The sequence below is a fragment of the Suillus discolor genome, assembly GCF_016758755.1.
Source record: "Suillus discolor strain FC423 chromosome Unknown F5147scaffold_55, whole genome shotgun sequence".
In the NCBI taxonomy this organism is placed as follows: Eukaryota; Fungi; Basidiomycota; class Agaricomycetes; order Boletales; family Suillaceae; genus Suillus; species Suillus discolor.
This window is the reverse complement of record NW_024541302.1, coordinates 109,503-125,419: the sequence shown is the minus strand read 5'-3', so window position 1 is coordinate 125,419 and position 15,917 is coordinate 109,503. Positions and strand designations below refer to the sequence as shown.

General features: G+C 48.6%; 4 protein-coding genes across 4 annotated transcripts; 2 read left to right on the top strand and 2 right to left on the bottom strand.

Annotated features, from left to right (window-relative positions):
• Positions 1-1,986: 1,986 nt before the first annotated feature.
• Positions 1,987-4,164, top strand: F5147DRAFT_582320 (cytochrome P450; the record flags this gene model as incomplete). The annotated part of the gene is made up of 12 exons (XM_041431648.1): positions 1,987-2,168; positions 2,229-2,325; positions 2,378-2,514; positions 2,578-2,703; positions 2,767-3,016; positions 3,065-3,190; positions 3,242-3,344; positions 3,397-3,524; positions 3,627-3,673; positions 3,722-3,844; positions 3,891-3,920; positions 3,975-4,164. 12 exons carry the CDS (start codon positions 1,987-1,989, stop codon positions 4,162-4,164), a joined length of 1,539 nt encoding a protein of 512 aa, XP_041289431.1.
• A 454-nt stretch (positions 4,165-4,618) lies between these two features.
• F5147DRAFT_777078 (uncharacterized protein) lies at positions 4,619-5,757 on the bottom strand (the record flags this gene model as incomplete). Its single annotated transcript, XM_041441935.1, has 4 exons — positions 4,619-5,062; positions 5,110-5,202; positions 5,336-5,653; positions 5,710-5,757. The coding sequence occupies 4 exons, from the start codon at positions 5,755-5,757 to the stop codon at positions 4,619-4,621; spliced, it is 903 nt and encodes a 300-aa protein (XP_041289430.1).
• A 1,153-nt stretch (positions 5,758-6,910) lies between these two features.
• On the bottom strand, positions 6,911-9,235 carry F5147DRAFT_762934 (uncharacterized protein; the record flags this gene model as incomplete). The annotated part of the gene is made up of 11 exons (XM_041440606.1): positions 6,911-7,088; positions 7,150-7,319; positions 7,369-7,563; positions 7,738-7,884; positions 7,946-8,320; positions 8,372-8,443; positions 8,500-8,672; positions 8,734-8,832; positions 8,907-9,047; positions 9,110-9,148; positions 9,211-9,235. 11 exons carry the CDS (start codon positions 9,233-9,235, stop codon positions 6,998-7,000), a joined length of 1,527 nt encoding a protein of 508 aa, XP_041289429.1. The 3' UTR covers positions 6,911-6,997.
• Positions 9,236-10,015: 780 nt separating this feature from the next.
• F5147DRAFT_777076 (uncharacterized protein) lies at positions 10,016-10,438 on the top strand (the record flags this gene model as incomplete). The annotated part of the gene is made up of 3 exons (XM_041441934.1): positions 10,016-10,133; positions 10,206-10,346; positions 10,395-10,438. 3 exons carry the CDS (start codon positions 10,016-10,018, stop codon positions 10,436-10,438), a joined length of 303 nt encoding a protein of 100 aa, XP_041289428.1.
• Between the last annotated feature and the right edge of the window lie 5,479 nt (positions 10,439-15,917).

Sequence of the window (15,917 nt, the reverse complement as noted above, 5' to 3'; positions counted from 1 at the left end):
CATGATTTCTCCCAAGATGCATGCATACATAATATCAACAGACGTGTTCCTTTTTCAGATGTCTCAGCAATCACAGCTTTGTAACGGTCCACCGGACGCACGCCCACTTTGTTCGTACCCTTGATGTACTCACAGGCCAGACGAGCCTATTCAAATAGACCATCGGATTTCAGAGCGAGCGCCTTGAAGTGCGCATCGTTGAATGTGTTGCGTGGGCCTTTCAGCATGTCAGAGATGTAAAGTTGGATGTCATGTTGTATGGATACGACCGGGATTTCATCCATGGAGATGTGGTGATGCAGCGGGGTTTTCAGAGTATCTGTAATGTCTAGCGCTTGGTCACCTTGCCAAAACGATTAAAAACTGATCCTGAATGTCTTTCATGAGACCCATTCCTCGAAGGCGAGAGAGCGGACGGCTGTAACGATTAGATATGATGTGAATGCTAACATGGAAGTTCATACATCGTTACTGGTTGTCGTCCTGCCTCTCTCCTCTATCACATGAGGGTCTGAATGACTTAGCTGTTGTAAGTGAGAAAGATAGGTGGATGTGCGTGTTTTGGTGCAATGAAAGTAAGAGGCGTGGTGGTGGCGAATAGGATCGACTGGCGTCTACATGTCTGTAACGAGGATTATTATCAATTATGAACGTGTGCCTTGGAAGCACCCATTATCAATTGGCAGCCTGAACTACGCGTCGTGATGAAGAGAGGAAGGCTGGATATGTGGTGCCGGTTCCTTCCGAGCGTTCAGGCCTCAGGCCTAGGAACTGGCACTTGGGAAATCTGGGATTTGTCCGCCGGAGTGTTGCGGGCTCTAGTGACTCATGCGCATATGCATGCATCGTCACGGCGAGCAGTGCTAGTGATTGATTGATCATGATATCTGCCAGGCTGCGATTGGATCCGTACATCTGCCTTACCTTACGTGTCAATATTAATTCAATCCTTACACCCCAAAAAAATTTGCTCGCAGCGTGGCAGTATATACTCCGTGGTTGGCTGATCCTCGGACACCCCAAGTTTTTTTTCTTTATTGCGCTATCAATGATTCATAAGCTTCGAAAACAGTCAACCTTTTGGAAGGAGTCACTGGCAACTGTTATTCTGTTGAACAGAATATGACAGTGGGTGTTTTGCTCGCCTTCCAGCGCTCTTTGTATAACTGATGCTGGCAAGACTCTCAGTTTGTATCGACCCTTTCAGGTCTCGCCCGGTGCATCTTTGTGGCAGAAACCGTATCTGCCTTCCCAATTCCTGATTTCAGTTCATATGGTTTAGCCATATCTGTATCGGCCCGGGAAACTTCTTTGCACCTTCCACATATCAAAGAGTTACCGTATCATACTATCGGCTGCGTTCCGTTCGCATCGTCGTCGATAGGTCTGGATTTTCCTACTCTTCGTCATAAGTTGCTCAACAAGTTATGTTGGCTCATAATGATGTGGGCTAGTTGACCCAGAAACACCGCGACACTCTGTAGGTGCAACGACCGGCCTTCTCGCGCACGTCATACCATCTTATTTAGGGAGACGACTCGTAATCCATATGATTAGCCTGGAACGTGCATACACATTGATGACTGTGAGTGTTTTTGCAGGTGTACACAGAGATCTCCGCTTTTGAAATGTCTGGTTTCCAGGCTCAGCAAACTGCACTATACCTGAGTGCCTAACACCACCGCACATCATCGTCGTCATCATATGACTCAGTGCACAAGGCCATGAAGGAGTAAGCCAATCGTGACTCATGATTGCTACCGATACTTCGCCCGACAGCAGTCGTGAAGATTCTTGTCCGGTTTCCGCACATCGTATGTCCGCTAATGGTATTTTTCCAGAGTCATCATTTTATCCCCAGCTGTGCAAGTGGAGGAATGCGTAATAGGATATGACAGTACCCGTCTCTTCATGTGCGTAGGGAACCTTATTTAAACAACTTAAATGCACTTTCAATCAGGTCCATCCTAACTCCTCCAATCGATCATGCTACAGCTCCCTGACCTGCGCATTTCTGATACCACGTCGCTCACCCTCGATGTTGCGGCTTGTGTTGGAGTAATAGGAACGATTGTTTGGGTTTACCTTCGTAAATCAGATAGCCGCCTTCCTCTCCCACCTTCTCCTCCAACGTGGAGACTTCGGGGACACCTCCTGCCCCCTCGCGAGTAAAGTTTCATATCTGCGACCTCATCTTTATGATCTAATTGTATCACGTTTGTGATCAGCTCATTTCTTACTGTGACGCGGTGGATTGACGAGTATGGCCCTCTGATTACTATCCGCTTAGGAATGCAGAACGTGGTGATTATCGGCCGCTACAAGGTTAGTCCCTTTATGACAAGTTAGTATCTCCAACCTTAACACTCCCTGACAGGCCGCAATGGATATAATGGAGAAGCAGGGTAGAACGCTAGCTGATCGACCTCGCCTCGTTGCTGCTGGAGAAATTCTTTCACGCGGACTGAGCCTCGGTTTCTGCGGTGTTGGGGACAGGCTGCGTCGGATGCGTAGGTTCGTCGTCGCGATACTGTAAAGTCTCAAACAGCTCTCATGTTGCGTCTCGATGCGATGCAGAGTACTCCATACGCATCTCCAGCCCAAATCAGCCGAGACGTATCAACCTCTGCAGATGTCGCAAGCGAGAACCCTAATCCTCAACATTCTCGACGATCCAAGCAACTTTCAGAACCATGTGGTAACGTAAGCGGTTTCCTACCTGTGGCGCCGGGGTCTCGTAGTATGTGACTTACGGGCTCTTGGAAGTTGTGCCGCAGGGACGATCCTGAAAGTTGCATATGGGAAGACCTCGTCGACATCTGCAACTGACCCCGAAGTTAAGGAGGCTCGCTACCTCATGTTCCGATTTCGTACAGTCCTGCGCCCCGGTGCTTACTTGGCAGACTCGATACCGTGGCTCAAATACCTTCCTTGGTATGCGCCAGAATTGAGAGATGATTATCAGAGGACCACGCGACTCCACACAGACCAGCTGAATCGTGTGAAACTGCAGATGGTACGCATTGCCTTGCCTATCTTGACATGTTGTCGAGTTGTTCCATAGCAGAGCAATGAGGATATTGGTCCTTCGTTTTCAAAATACATTCTAGAAAATGGGCATCTCTACGACTTGACAGAGATGGAGATGGCGTATCTTGCTGGTTCCTTTTTTGGAGCTGGGACCGAAACAGTATGTCGTCTTTCTGTTTTTACGATTGTATACACTGAGGCGGGGCGACAGACTGCTACGGCGATATGCACGGTGCTAATGGCAGCTGCACATTTCCCTGAAGAGCAAGCTAAAGTGCAGGCCGAGCTTGATGCAGTCATCGGAAGGGGGCGAGGTAGCTTGATTGTGCACTGTAGTTCGGTCAAATCATTCATTTTTCGCCAAAGCACCGACCTTCGCCGATAAACCATCCCTTCCTCGTCTCGCGGCCTTTATTTCTGAGGCTTTGAGATGGAGACCGCTGACTCCTTTGGGTCAGTTTCTGAATGGTTCGTCCAGTACTGAAGTTCACCCAGTCTATCCCACAGGATTTCCTCACCGAACTACTGAAGATGTCATTTGGGCAAGTGCTTTTGAATCATTTATCGTAAGAGGATAATCTTACATTCGTCGGCAGGAAAACTATTGCATTCCCGCTGGAACTACGGTGTTCGGCAACCACTGGTAAGTCTATGTCCTTCAGGGTATCATATCAAATTATCACCGCCTCAGGGCCATCTCTCGAGATCCAGAAGTCTATCCCGAGCCTGAAGCCTTCAAGCCCCAACGCTGGATTGACGATCAAGGTCGCTTGAGAGACGATCTCACATTCTTTGTATATGGATTTGGTCGGCGGTAAGCACTGTCTCGTGGGATGCACTTTCTTTGATCGTCCTTCCAGCGTATGCCCAGGCCTACACGTTGCGAACAGGTCACAATTGTTTCTACCCACACAAATTCTTGAATCTCATCTGAAATGTTACAGATCGTTGTTCATAAATTTGCTTCTTATTCTTTGGGCCTTTCAGCTCAGTCTGGATCCTACGAAGCCACAGGATGACATGGGGTTCGCGAGAACGTTTATGCCAAACGTCCCATGCGCTATTGAATTTCAGGCGAGGGTTCCAGAAGTAGAGCTTAGGCGTATGATGCAGAATTATCCTGGGACTGGGTGAGAAGCCTTGAGGTCTGGGTAGGATTTCAATTTGTTAGAAAGAGGCTATAGAAACAGTTCTCAGCGTCTGGACAAAAACCAACCGCACACCGCCAACAAAGTACGTCCCAAAGTGCGCCAGCACGACGGTGCAGATTTTGAATTAATGTGTGACAGCGATGTTGTGATAGTGCCTTACTTTGCTCCATGCATATACGACACTGTCATTCTTTGTTCGTTCGACGACCTCTAAGTGATGATTTGAGGGTGAATGCACCGGTATGGATTGTAGAAAGTACGCTCAGCGTTGATGAACAACAACTATATTGACATGCCCAATGTAGTAGAAAGTACGCTAAGGTTATATAACACCCTCTATTCTGAAGCTGACAAGTAAAAAGTCATGCAGGATAATAAGGCAGAAAGAGAAGAGCGTACCTCTATCGGACAAATTACATGGTTAGATCGCTTCTTGGTCAGCCTATAGAGGCCCATCGGGACTTATCAGGCTTGTCGGGACCGCCAGAGTGAATGGTGCGTGTGATCGTGACCCCGGAAGCGTTTGTCTGGAAAGTTAGGCGTGCTGGGGCTGTTGGAGTCAAGCACCGTGCGCCTGTTGGACAACTCAGGTTTGTTAGGGCCGTTAGAGTCGAACTCTGCGCGCTTGCTTGGCAACTCAGGTTTGCTAGGGCTGTTGGAGTCCACACCGTGTGCTTGTCTAGTAACACCGGTTTGCTAGGACCGTTGGAGTCAAGCTCTCTGCGCTTGTCAGGTCCGTCAGGAGAGCTGGCAGAGCTGAGAGAGCTGAGAGAGTTGGAAGAATTGAGAGAGTCGGGAGAGCTGAGGGAGCTTAGGTGGCTGATGTCTCTAGTGAACGGCGCATCGGGCGTCGGAGAGCCGTTGGAATCCAGCTCTACGCGCTTGTCAAGTGAGTCCCCGTCGCGCGAGTCGGGCGTGCTAGGAGAACCGGGAGAGCCAGGCCGGCGTCCCTAGTGTTAGGCGCACTAGGTGTGCCAGGAACGTTGGAGTGATGCTCCTCGCATTTGCTAGACCGGGAGAACTGGGAAAGCTAAGAGAGTTGGAACACCCGAGAGAGTCGAGAGAGAGCTTAGGTGGCACGGCGCATCAGGCCTATGAGTTGCTCTCGACCATCGTGGGCTGCAAAGTGCGCACTGACTCGGCATTTCACTCACGAATTGGATGAGGATCGCGGTCCAGACATCGTCCGGGCGGAGGATGAGCGCACGATGGTTATTGTGTGCCTCAAACACCGTATGCACGAATCCGTTGGGCTTTGGCGTGATGCCACGCACCGCATCGAGGTTGGTGTGGAGGGACGTGCGTAGAAGGTGAAGACAACGCATGAATTGTTCAGGAGATATCTTTTCGAGGACGGTGTGGTAGAGGTTTGGTGGAGTGGGATCTGGAGACGGTAGTCTTCTGTGAAAAGACTCAGCAGGATGCGTGGCTGGGCAGAACGAAGTCGCGCCAAAAGGAATGTGTTGTTGAATCTAAGAATAAGGTTGGCGCTTGGCATCATTCAGCATTAGGAATGACATGAACATACTATGGAGAGCGGGGACAGAAAGTCAAATGAAGCTGTTGAACTAGCCATGGAAGATATCAGGAGAATTTATGTGGAAACATGGGGTGTGTAGGGGATGCAGTCGTGATGGCCCTGCGAGGTCGTTTCTGAAGCTTCGGAGTGGGATACGGCCTGACTGAGCCTGTAGTACTCTCTGTAGGGACAGTAGCCGAGAAAATGGCAGAAACAGCTTCCGCCTTGAACTCGGTGCCTTTAGAGAGAGGCAAATCGATGGTGATCGGAGAAAGTGGTGGTGAGTTATAAGGAGGTGCTGGAGGTCGGTGCCCTCAATCTCGAGAAGACACGCCCAGATAACAGTTTTCGAACCATAAGGTTAAGCCTGGCAAAGGGCTGTGTATGCCAACAAAGTCGAGTTGAGAAGGAGTGGATGTCGAGGAATGGTATTGATATCAATCGCGACAGGCATACTAGTACTGCACATCTCGTGAGTCGTGCCTATTTCTGAGTATAAAAATGGGCTTACACCACGAGATAGAAGTCCAAAATGAACTTTGGAGGATTAGGTCAACAAGGCAGCTGATGGCGTACTATCCCTTCCATATGGGAAGAACCATCGTAACAGGGCTTCAAATTAATGAGCGTGTATGACGCGTTGGTAGATGTTGGCCCGAAATGCAAGCATCAAATCCAGCTTGTTTCGCTATACATAGATTGAAGAGATTCCAGGAACTATGCCAGCGATGGCTCTCGCAAGGGGTTGACAGGACCGTCTCGCATGAGTTGACTTATCCAACTCAATTGAAATTCGCGAAGACTCGGGTGACTTGCGCGAACAAATAAAAAGTGCTCTATCTATAAATAGCATGTCATCTCGAATGTTGATCGGGCAAAAGGCCATCAGGAAACCTCCAGCGAACTGATGGGCTTCATCAGGAAAAACCTCCTGGCAAAAATTTCGATAATCTTTGATAAAATCCAAGAATTAGGTCTAATTAGCAGCCTTAGGAGAATTAGGAAGATTATATAGTTTAGAAGGACTTTTTAACCCCCTCCTCAGTGTTGGATAATTATCAAGATTTAGCTGATATTAGACATAATAGTGGTGAATTGCAGAAGCCGTTATTACAAATGTTGGTTCACAGATCACGCGTCCCAGGCAATGTTACAAGAACAAAAGACTAATATTGGATTAAAACATGTGTATTAAAGTAATTGCAAAACAGCTGACGACGAGGGTATGAGGAATTTAGGTACAATCCCTAATGAATGCACAATATACAGGAATGGATCAGCACCGTGACTACAGAACCTAATCATCGGCCATGCCATCCAAGTCGAGTAGCGACAGAGCATTTCGATGCTCACTGGCGAGATGATCATTGCCCTTCTGTTTCAAAGCCCTGCAAGTAGTGTCAGTATCCAGCATGTCAGAATGGCACCATCCACACCAGCGAAACTTACTGTACAGCTTCGAAAATGTCAGCCATCATACAGTGAAACTTTCCAGGTGCGTCCTTCTTCAAACCCTCGAGAAAGTTGACATGGAAAACATAAGTTTCACTGAATTGATTCCCGGTAAAGTTAAACTTTCCCGGTGAACCAAGCGTCTTCCAGAAAAGGGCCGCGTAGATCTTGAAAACAAATGAGCACAGCATGAAGGCTTAGTGGAAAGGACATTACTGCTGTTGCCGCCAGCGCCAGCAATGGAATGGGGACTTCGGGGCGTTTGGCCTTGTTTCTCGCAATTTCGACAAAACGCGCCGAAAATCTGATGCCGATGGACTTCGCACCATTGAAGACTCCGTCGTGTAACAGAAAAATCAGTAGTTCACCCTGGTAGGGCTTTTTCCCTATGGGCAAAGCATCGTCGTTGGACTGTTGAAGAGGGAAGTTAGTAAGAGAATAGAATGGTCGAGGAAGGAGAAACGATATGGGAATACGATAAAGAACCCGCTCCTGGGTGTTGGTGAAGGAGGGAAGATATGGGAATACGATAAAGAACCCGCTCCTGGGTGTTGGCGAAGGAGGGAAGGGACAGAGTAAACTCACATCAAACCTCAAGGCATATACATATGCGTGCTGCTCCATGAGTTTTTTTGCCTTGACTATGTTGTTGCTGAGACGGAAGTAGCTATCGATGTTCGCACATGCAGCGACTTTCAGATCACGCCGCAATAATGGGATCCGGGGCTCGACCTCAAGTAATAGCAATGATAGTTAAAAAAAATCCGTAAAACGAGACATGCGAATGACTTACCAAGCTACCAAGGAGAGCAGCATACTGAGCATCTGTTTGAAGGCGTTTTTTGATGGCTTTTATGCCGCGATTCTCGGCCACCGTTAGCAAAGACTGGAGTGATACCTGGTTTTTGTCGACGAGCTCAGGGTAAGCATTGACGAAGATGATGTGACCTTTAGCGTCAATAATGGCATCCCGGACTACTCGCCGAGTCTCCAGGTTCTGATCGAGTAGTTTGACGTTTCCTTTCTCCGTTCGAACGAGAGAAGCTGCAGAGGTGACCTTCTGGACAACTTCAATGTCGCTGGAGGGAGGTTCCAAGGAGTCACCACGAGTAGTGGATTCTTCAACTGACTCTGAGACAGCGTTGTCGACATCGCGCCACATTGGAGTCTGAAGGTAGTCTGTAGTATCAGCGTAGAGTATATAATAGTATGGACTCACCTCCTCGGCTTGCTTTCGCTCTCTGGCGGATTGCTTCAAGGAGTTGCCACGTGATTGAACAAGCGAAGGCATCTTCCGAAACTCAGAATCAGCAGGATCAGCTTAGGTAAACCAGTGCAACTACTAACCTCGTCTGAGAGCTTCAAGGCAGTGGCCTCTGGTTCTTCGCCCTCACTCTCCTCGCAGTCGGCATCAGTATCAATGCCATTTGGTGGCTTGTCCTCAAGATCTTCGTCGGAGTCGAACATCGCAGTCACATCGCGCATCGCATAAGTGCGACAGAGTTTCTTAGGACGGGCAGCTGGGATGGTGCACATCATCATAGTGAGTAAGATTCAAACCCCTTGTTATCTATAACTCACCTCGATTTTTTTCAGGTCGCAAGTCCTCTGAGTCGCTACCATGGCCACTAGAACCATACCCATCATCTGATTCCTCGTTCACAAAGGTACGCTGACGCTCTACCATCAAAGTTAGTACTTATCGCTATGATTTCAAGATTAAATACGTGATGTACTCAGTTTTGAAGGCAAACCCTGGTCAATCTGAGCAACCGCACTTGGCGCTGGTCGTTTCGCTTTGGTGGGTGGTTTGGTGGGTGGCCTACTCGCCGGTGGGTTGGGAGGTGCTTGAGTCTGTTGAAGAACTTTTCTTGCCGACTTTTCAGGCATCCAAACTGAAGTAGCAGGTGAGCATTGAATTCTCTGATTTCAAGCCTGACCGAAGTCGCTTGCTTACTGGCTTTTTCCATAGCTTTTTTCTTTGCATTTCGGGGCTCTATTCAAGCCCAGTGAGAAGCTGCCATCTCGCCAATCTTCAAAATAATATGCTTAACTCACCACGAGAATTAAGAGGTGCGTACATGCTATACTGGATTGCAAGGACAGGAAGCTAACTGAATGAATGTTCAGGATACGAAAAGAGCGGGAGGGGGGGTGAAATAAAAATTTGACAACGCTGTTAGATTTTTCGTTGTCATTTTTAACGGTGACGTTGTGTGCATTGCAGTGCATCGGTGGCAGTTCCGAGTCGTTAGGTGAGTTCATTTTACCTCAGACTCACTAGGATATTTGCGCGTATATCGGCCACGTTGATCCACCACTCCCTCACCCTTCACCTTATCTTTGGCACAAAGCATCCTTTACTCTGTCCACCCTTCACTTCGGCTAATACTGCTCATTGGGCACTGGTCTACTTCCTGATTCCTGTCATCCGCATATGCTGTTCGGATGCGGGTCCTGGCTCTCGACCTCTCGGCGCCTCAAAATTTTTGTTCATTATTGCATTTCAAGGGATGCCGGAGGCAGTTACCGGTGAGTTCAATTCGCCGTCAAGGGTTCAATTTTCAGTCAATACTCAGACTAACCTCCATCTCTAATAGCGTCTACTAGTACTCCCTCAACCTGAAAGAACTTGCGTTCACACTATGTCACGCCTATGCTCTTCCCACTCCCGTCTACTACTACTCCCTCAACCTGAAAGAACTTGCGTTCACACTATGTCACGCCTATACTCCCTCCCGCTCCCGTCTACTACTACTCCCTCCACCTGAAAGAACTTGCGTTCACACTATGTCACGCCTATACTCCCTCCCGCTCCCGTCTACTACTACTCCCTCCACCTGAAAGAACTTGCGTTCACATTATGTCACGCCTATGCGCATGCCACATGTTCTGTCTCAATTCCCGCTCCCATTCACCTCAATTGGGTGCCGAATATAACGTTGACCTGCATTTCAAGGGGCTCGGAGGCAGTCAATTTGGTACGTTCAATTTGAGGGTCTAAACATTACTCAGGCTAACCTCAACCCTCTCATCCTCCACCCTCATAGCAGATACTGCCTCTCTCTCTCTATCGTTGGTCGGGGGCGCTGTCGTCTACTCCCTCACCCTCTACACCCTCACCCTCTATCGTCTAACCATCTGTAGCATTGGTCAGGGGTGTTTCTCTATTCCCTCTGTCTGTTACGACTGGGGTATGTCGAGCTGTCTTAGTCCGAGTGGACTGAGATTCGGCGAGACAGACGTGGTTCTTCTCTCGGATGAGAGATCAAAGGTTTCTGGCTAAGGCAAGTATCGGCGACTTCCTTAGAATAGCGGTTCTTAGATAGCAAGGTTGGAGACCTTGCTAAAGGACTTGTTCCAGGTAAAACCCAGTAGATTAAAGTGAGGAATACATGTGGTACACTATGTAACTATATAGTGTGAGTTCAAGCGGAGATTGTAAGTGCGTATCAAGATAGAAGGCGGACAGCCCGCTTGGTGAAGTGATAAGAGATAACAGATAAGAGATAGTAACCATGGTGCGGACAGCCCGCTTTGATAGGAGATAGCGATCTAAACATAGCGATGGTTACTGGTACGAAAGTTAGCTTGGCGATAATATGAGTGAGGTTCTGGAAGGTGATTGGTCGCTCGTTGAGAGCCGTGTGCATGTACCATTGTCCAGTATCGAAAGAGAAGCGAAGAGAATGAATATACCGTAACATTACCCCCGTGTTATGGTCGATGTCACCGGCATCGACATCACTAGTTGTCCTGGTTCTCGTAGTAGACGGGGTTGGCGTCGGCATTGTGAAACTCTAATTCTTCTGGCTGCGCCAAGTACTCCCTATCGGCGCGTGCAAGATCCTCCTCCTCTTTCTTATCTTTCTCTGCCTCCCACGCGGCTAACGCGTCGTAGAAGCCTTCGTCGGTATAAACCAACGGGAATAGTATCTTGGTGGTGGTGAAGGGGCAGTAGATGGAGAAGTGCCCGGGTTTCGTGTCGCCGCAAACGCGGCAATAATACAAGGGGCAGTTCTTGTGCTTGTGACCGAGCTTCTTGCAGACTCGGCAAATGAAGTTGGCATCGGCGATACTGCCAACTATTTGTTTTAACGAGGGGGATCTAATAGCGATGCTAGAAGATGGGATAGCAGGGGGTTCTATAGTGAGGTCGATGACCTCGCGCTTCTTTCCTTTGGATGACTTTTTCTTGGTTACGCCGTGAATGGCGGCTCCTCCGCGGAGGTTTCTTCTTTGGAGTTCGGTGTGTGTTGGGACAGGTATAGGAATTGGTGCAACGTTCCCTCCAATCGAAGTTGGATCAGGTAGAACAGCGGGGGGGTTATGAGTAATAGGAGGCAACGGGCGGCCGACTTGGAAGGAGTTTCGATCAGCAACAGTCTGTATAATTTCCCTGCAGATAGTGCTAAAACCAAGAGGGAATAACTGAAGCGTAAGCGAGCGAATGCGCCGCTGGACGTGGTTGCAGGAGAGTCGGAGGGCGTCGTTTTCAATCTGGGCAAATTCTTCTTCAAGGCGTTGAGTGGCTCTAATGATATGGATGTAGGTGGCAGCGACTCCAGCTGGCACTGCTGGCTGGTTGTTGAGATAGGTTTCAATTTCGAGGGCGTGGGCGACGGAGAGTATGGTGGTTTCGACGATGACGTCGTCTTCGATGCTGACAACGTTGTCGGCAAAGGGGGATTCATAGAGACTGATGGAGGAGGTGTTTGATTCAGTGGGGGAGACAGTTTGTTGGGAAGACATGTTTGTATGACAGTGGGGACTGGTCGATCTAGTTCAACTTGTGCCTCTTCTTATAGGCAGAGAGTAGGTCTTTGGCGTTTTCCATGTTCTCCGCTGGAATCCATTCGTTAGAGCCAGAAGAGTATCCTTTCCAGGATACGAGATAGCGTCTTCGTTTACCCGTTCCCTTGTGACTCAGGACTGCTTCGACTTCGTATTCTTCCGACTGGTTGACTATATCTGGAGGTGGTTCTTCGTAGTTCGGTCCGTGAACCTCTGTCTCCTGATAGGAGGATAGCTCAGAAGCGTGGAACGTGGGGTGGACCTTCCATTTTTCTGGAAGCTTCACGGTGAACGTGATTGGCGATAGGATCGCGGTTATGGGGAATGGTCCGTGTCGTTTGGGCGCAAGCTTCCTAGATGGGAGAGTGGTCATGAGGTTAGCTGCGGATAGCCAGACCTTATCTCCTATCTTCCATGGTTGATACTTCTTTCCGTGCGTTCTTTCTGCCATTCGTTGCATGGCGATATTGTGGCAAGAGATGGCTTCCTCTCGGATCTTTTGGAGGGCACGAACCCTTTCTTCTGCGGCAGGGGTATCCGATGATGGTAACACGTGAGGGATACCACGAGGCTCGTATCCCATCATGAGGAAGAACGGTGATGCGTTCCTTGCTTCATGTCTTCGGTGGTTATGTACAAATTCAGTGAGGGGTAAATGGTCCGACCATTCATAGGGGTTACTCCTACAGTATATTCGGAGATATGTCTCGATTTCTTGGTTGAGCCGTTCGGTTTGTCCATCTGTCTGAGGGATGATATGCCGTGGAGGCAGCGATCTGGTATCCTAAGAGGCGTGCTAATTCTCTGGAGAACCTAGAAATGAACTGAGGTCCTCGATCAGAGATCACCTTTTCGTGGAGTCCGAATCGTTTGAACTACGTTTTTAAAGAACAGCTTGGCTACTCCTTCGGAGGAAATGTTCTTGTTGCAAGGAGAAATAATCACCCCCTTCATAAGGCCATGGTCTACCACGACCATGAGAGAGTCAAAACCGTTGGACACAGGGAGGTCGGTGACGAGGTCAACAGAGACCTGGGAAAAGGGGCGAGTGGCGGAGGAGGGGATAGGGGTAATGGGCGGTGAGACGGGGTGGGTGTCAGCTTTCATCTGCTGACAGAGGGCGCATCCAGCGACATAGGAGCGAATAAAGGTGCCCATTGCAGGCCACCAGTAGTCACGCTTGACAAGTTCCTCTGTTTTAAACCGCCCGGGGTGACCGGCAGTTGGATGATCATGGTGACGGAGCAATATGGCCGCTCGTTGTGAAGGTGGCACATAGGCGCGAGACTTATAATAGAGTACTCCGTCCGACATCGTCCAGTCGGAAAGAGCTGATTTCATAGGAGGAAGGCAAAGGCCATCCAGGGCGTCACTGGCTGTAGCGAAAATAGGATCATCTCAAGAGTTCTTTGCAAGGGCGGTGGAGAGTTCATCGTCGATCAAGCGTATGAACATGGAATCTGGAAGGAGTACACGATCCTCATTGTCGTGTTCACCAAGACCGTGATCCTGGACGTCGAGAGAGTGCGTCGGGTGCAGCAAGTTTTGTTCCAGGGACGTGATGCAATTCGAGATCAGTAATTGGACAGAACAAGCTGCCAACGTGCCTGTCGTCGAGAAAGCTTCTGTGCTTTTGAAAAATAAAGGAGGTTTAGGTGGTCGGTGAAGACGAGAATGGGATGGGGGTTTCCTTCTAGATAATGGCGCCATTCATTGAGAGCGCGAATGATAGCGAGCAAGTTCACGATCAAAGATATCATAGTTGCGTTCAGCAGGGGTTAAAGGACTGAGAGATGTATTTGCAAGGATGATAGACGCCATTTTCATCTGTCTGAAGGAGTACGGCCCTGGTCGCTACCAGGGAGGCGTCAGTGGCAAGGGCAAATTGGCGTGTAGGGTCAGGATTGCGTAGTACTGGTTTCGTTGTAAAACATTGCTTGAGACTATCGAAAGGCAGGTCTGAGCTTCAGGGGTCCAGGCGAAGACTTGATCTTTTCGAGTTAGATTGATGAGTGGTCGAGCAATGTCAGAATAGTGGGATACAAACGCCCTGTAGAAGTTGCAAAATCCGAGAAAGGAGCGGACGTCTCTCACGGAGGTTGGGATGGGCCAATCCTTTATTCCGTCGACTTTGGCGTGTTCCATTGCAACTTCTCCGGGACGAATAATCATTCCAAGGTATTCCACTTCTGCTGCGTCGAAAGTACATTTTTCTGGTTTGACGAACAGTTGTTCATGACGGAGTATCTCCAATACTCGTTTCGTTCGTTCACGATGCTCTGCGAGGTCGGAGGAAAAGATGAGCAGGTCGTCCATATAGATAACAATCCATCCTTCATTGATTTCTTTCTGGAAGCGATTGTTCATGTAGGACTGGAAGGTAGCGGGGGAATTGGTTAAGCCAAAGAACATTACAGTGGGTTCGAACAGGCCTTCTTCGGTAGTGAAAGCCGCTTTCCATCTATCGTCAGGATGGATTCTAATATTGTTATAGCCTGACCGTATGTCGATTTTCGTGAAATGCTTTGCTTTGTAGAGTCGTTCTATAAGAGTTTTAGGGAGCGGGAGAGGGTATTGGTTGCGTACGGTCCAATCATTGAGGTATCGATAATCTTGACAAGGGCGCAACTCTCCGCTCTTCTTTCCTACAAAGAAAAATCCACTGGCTTGCGGGGATTTTGAGGGTACAATGAATCCTTTCGCGGTATTCTCCGTGATAAAGGTTTTTACTGCTTCTCTCTCTTTTCCTGATAACGGGTAGATTTTGGATGTCCTGGGCATGAATCCTGGTTTCAGATCGATTCGATGGTCGATACCGGGTCGTTCTGGTGGCAACTTATTAAGGCCGTCTTTTGCAAAAATATCAGCGTAAGTGTGCAGGTAAGATGGAACGAGTTCTTCGAAGCTCTTCTTCATCTTTTCCTTTTCTCCTGCGACAGCGAATTCTTGAGCTTTGTTGCTAGTTTTCGAATATCCTTGCTCCTGCTTTGATGTACCGTCTCTGGTGAGAGGAGTGTCAAAAGAGACGTCGGAGATTACTCGAACTTGGGAACCGTCAGGGGAGTATTCGATCAGGACGTCTTCGTCGTTCAGGGGATAGAGAGAAGGGTCGACCACTGGAGGGGCATAGTTTTCTGACCATACATCCTCCTTAGTGTCGTAATCCGGCTCATCTTGATCTGGTGCGAGGTGAGGAAGTTCTTCGTCGGTGATTTCTTCCACAGAAGCTCGTGGGTAAACAGGGTTTTTCTTGAGTTTGGAATTCTTCCATTCGCGGGATGGTTTTTTTTCTGCGAAAACGGGACGGGGAAACAGTAGTGGTAGGTTGCGCTGTTTCCTAAGATGGTCGATCTTCTTTTCGATCTCGAGCGATCGTTCATTTGGTACGAGAGATAGTTCTTTGTTTGTCCAGTTGATTGACGGGTTTAGTGCTTTTAACCATGGGAATCCGAGCAGGATTTTATCCTTCTTCGATAGTTTGGTTATGTTGAACTTCCCTATCATGGTTCTCCCGTCAATTTTGACAATAAGGACGCAGTAGCGAGAGATGAGTCCTCCTCTTGCATCAGATCCGTCTGCAGTTATAACGGGGAATGGTTTCGAGAGTTTGTGGGTCTTGATTCCGTGGAGTTTGCAGAATTCTTCGCTAATGAAAGTTCCGCTAGCTCCGGAGTCAATGACCATAGAGGTTTCGATGGTTTTGTTACGCTTGGTGGAAATGATAGTGGCTGGGACACGAAGCTCCTTTTTATTTCCAAGTGATTGTACAAGTCGTATTGGGACAGGAGGTACTGACATCGATGCAGTCTCCTTCTTTAAAAATCCATCTCCACGAAGCGTCGGTTCACCTCTTCGTCGTCATCACTACTCTCTTCTTTTTCAATCTTTCGGCGGATGGGCATCTTCTGTTTCTTGTCTTCCCTAGGGTGGAATGTGGTATCGTTGGCGCGATGGCCCGTCTGGTGACACTT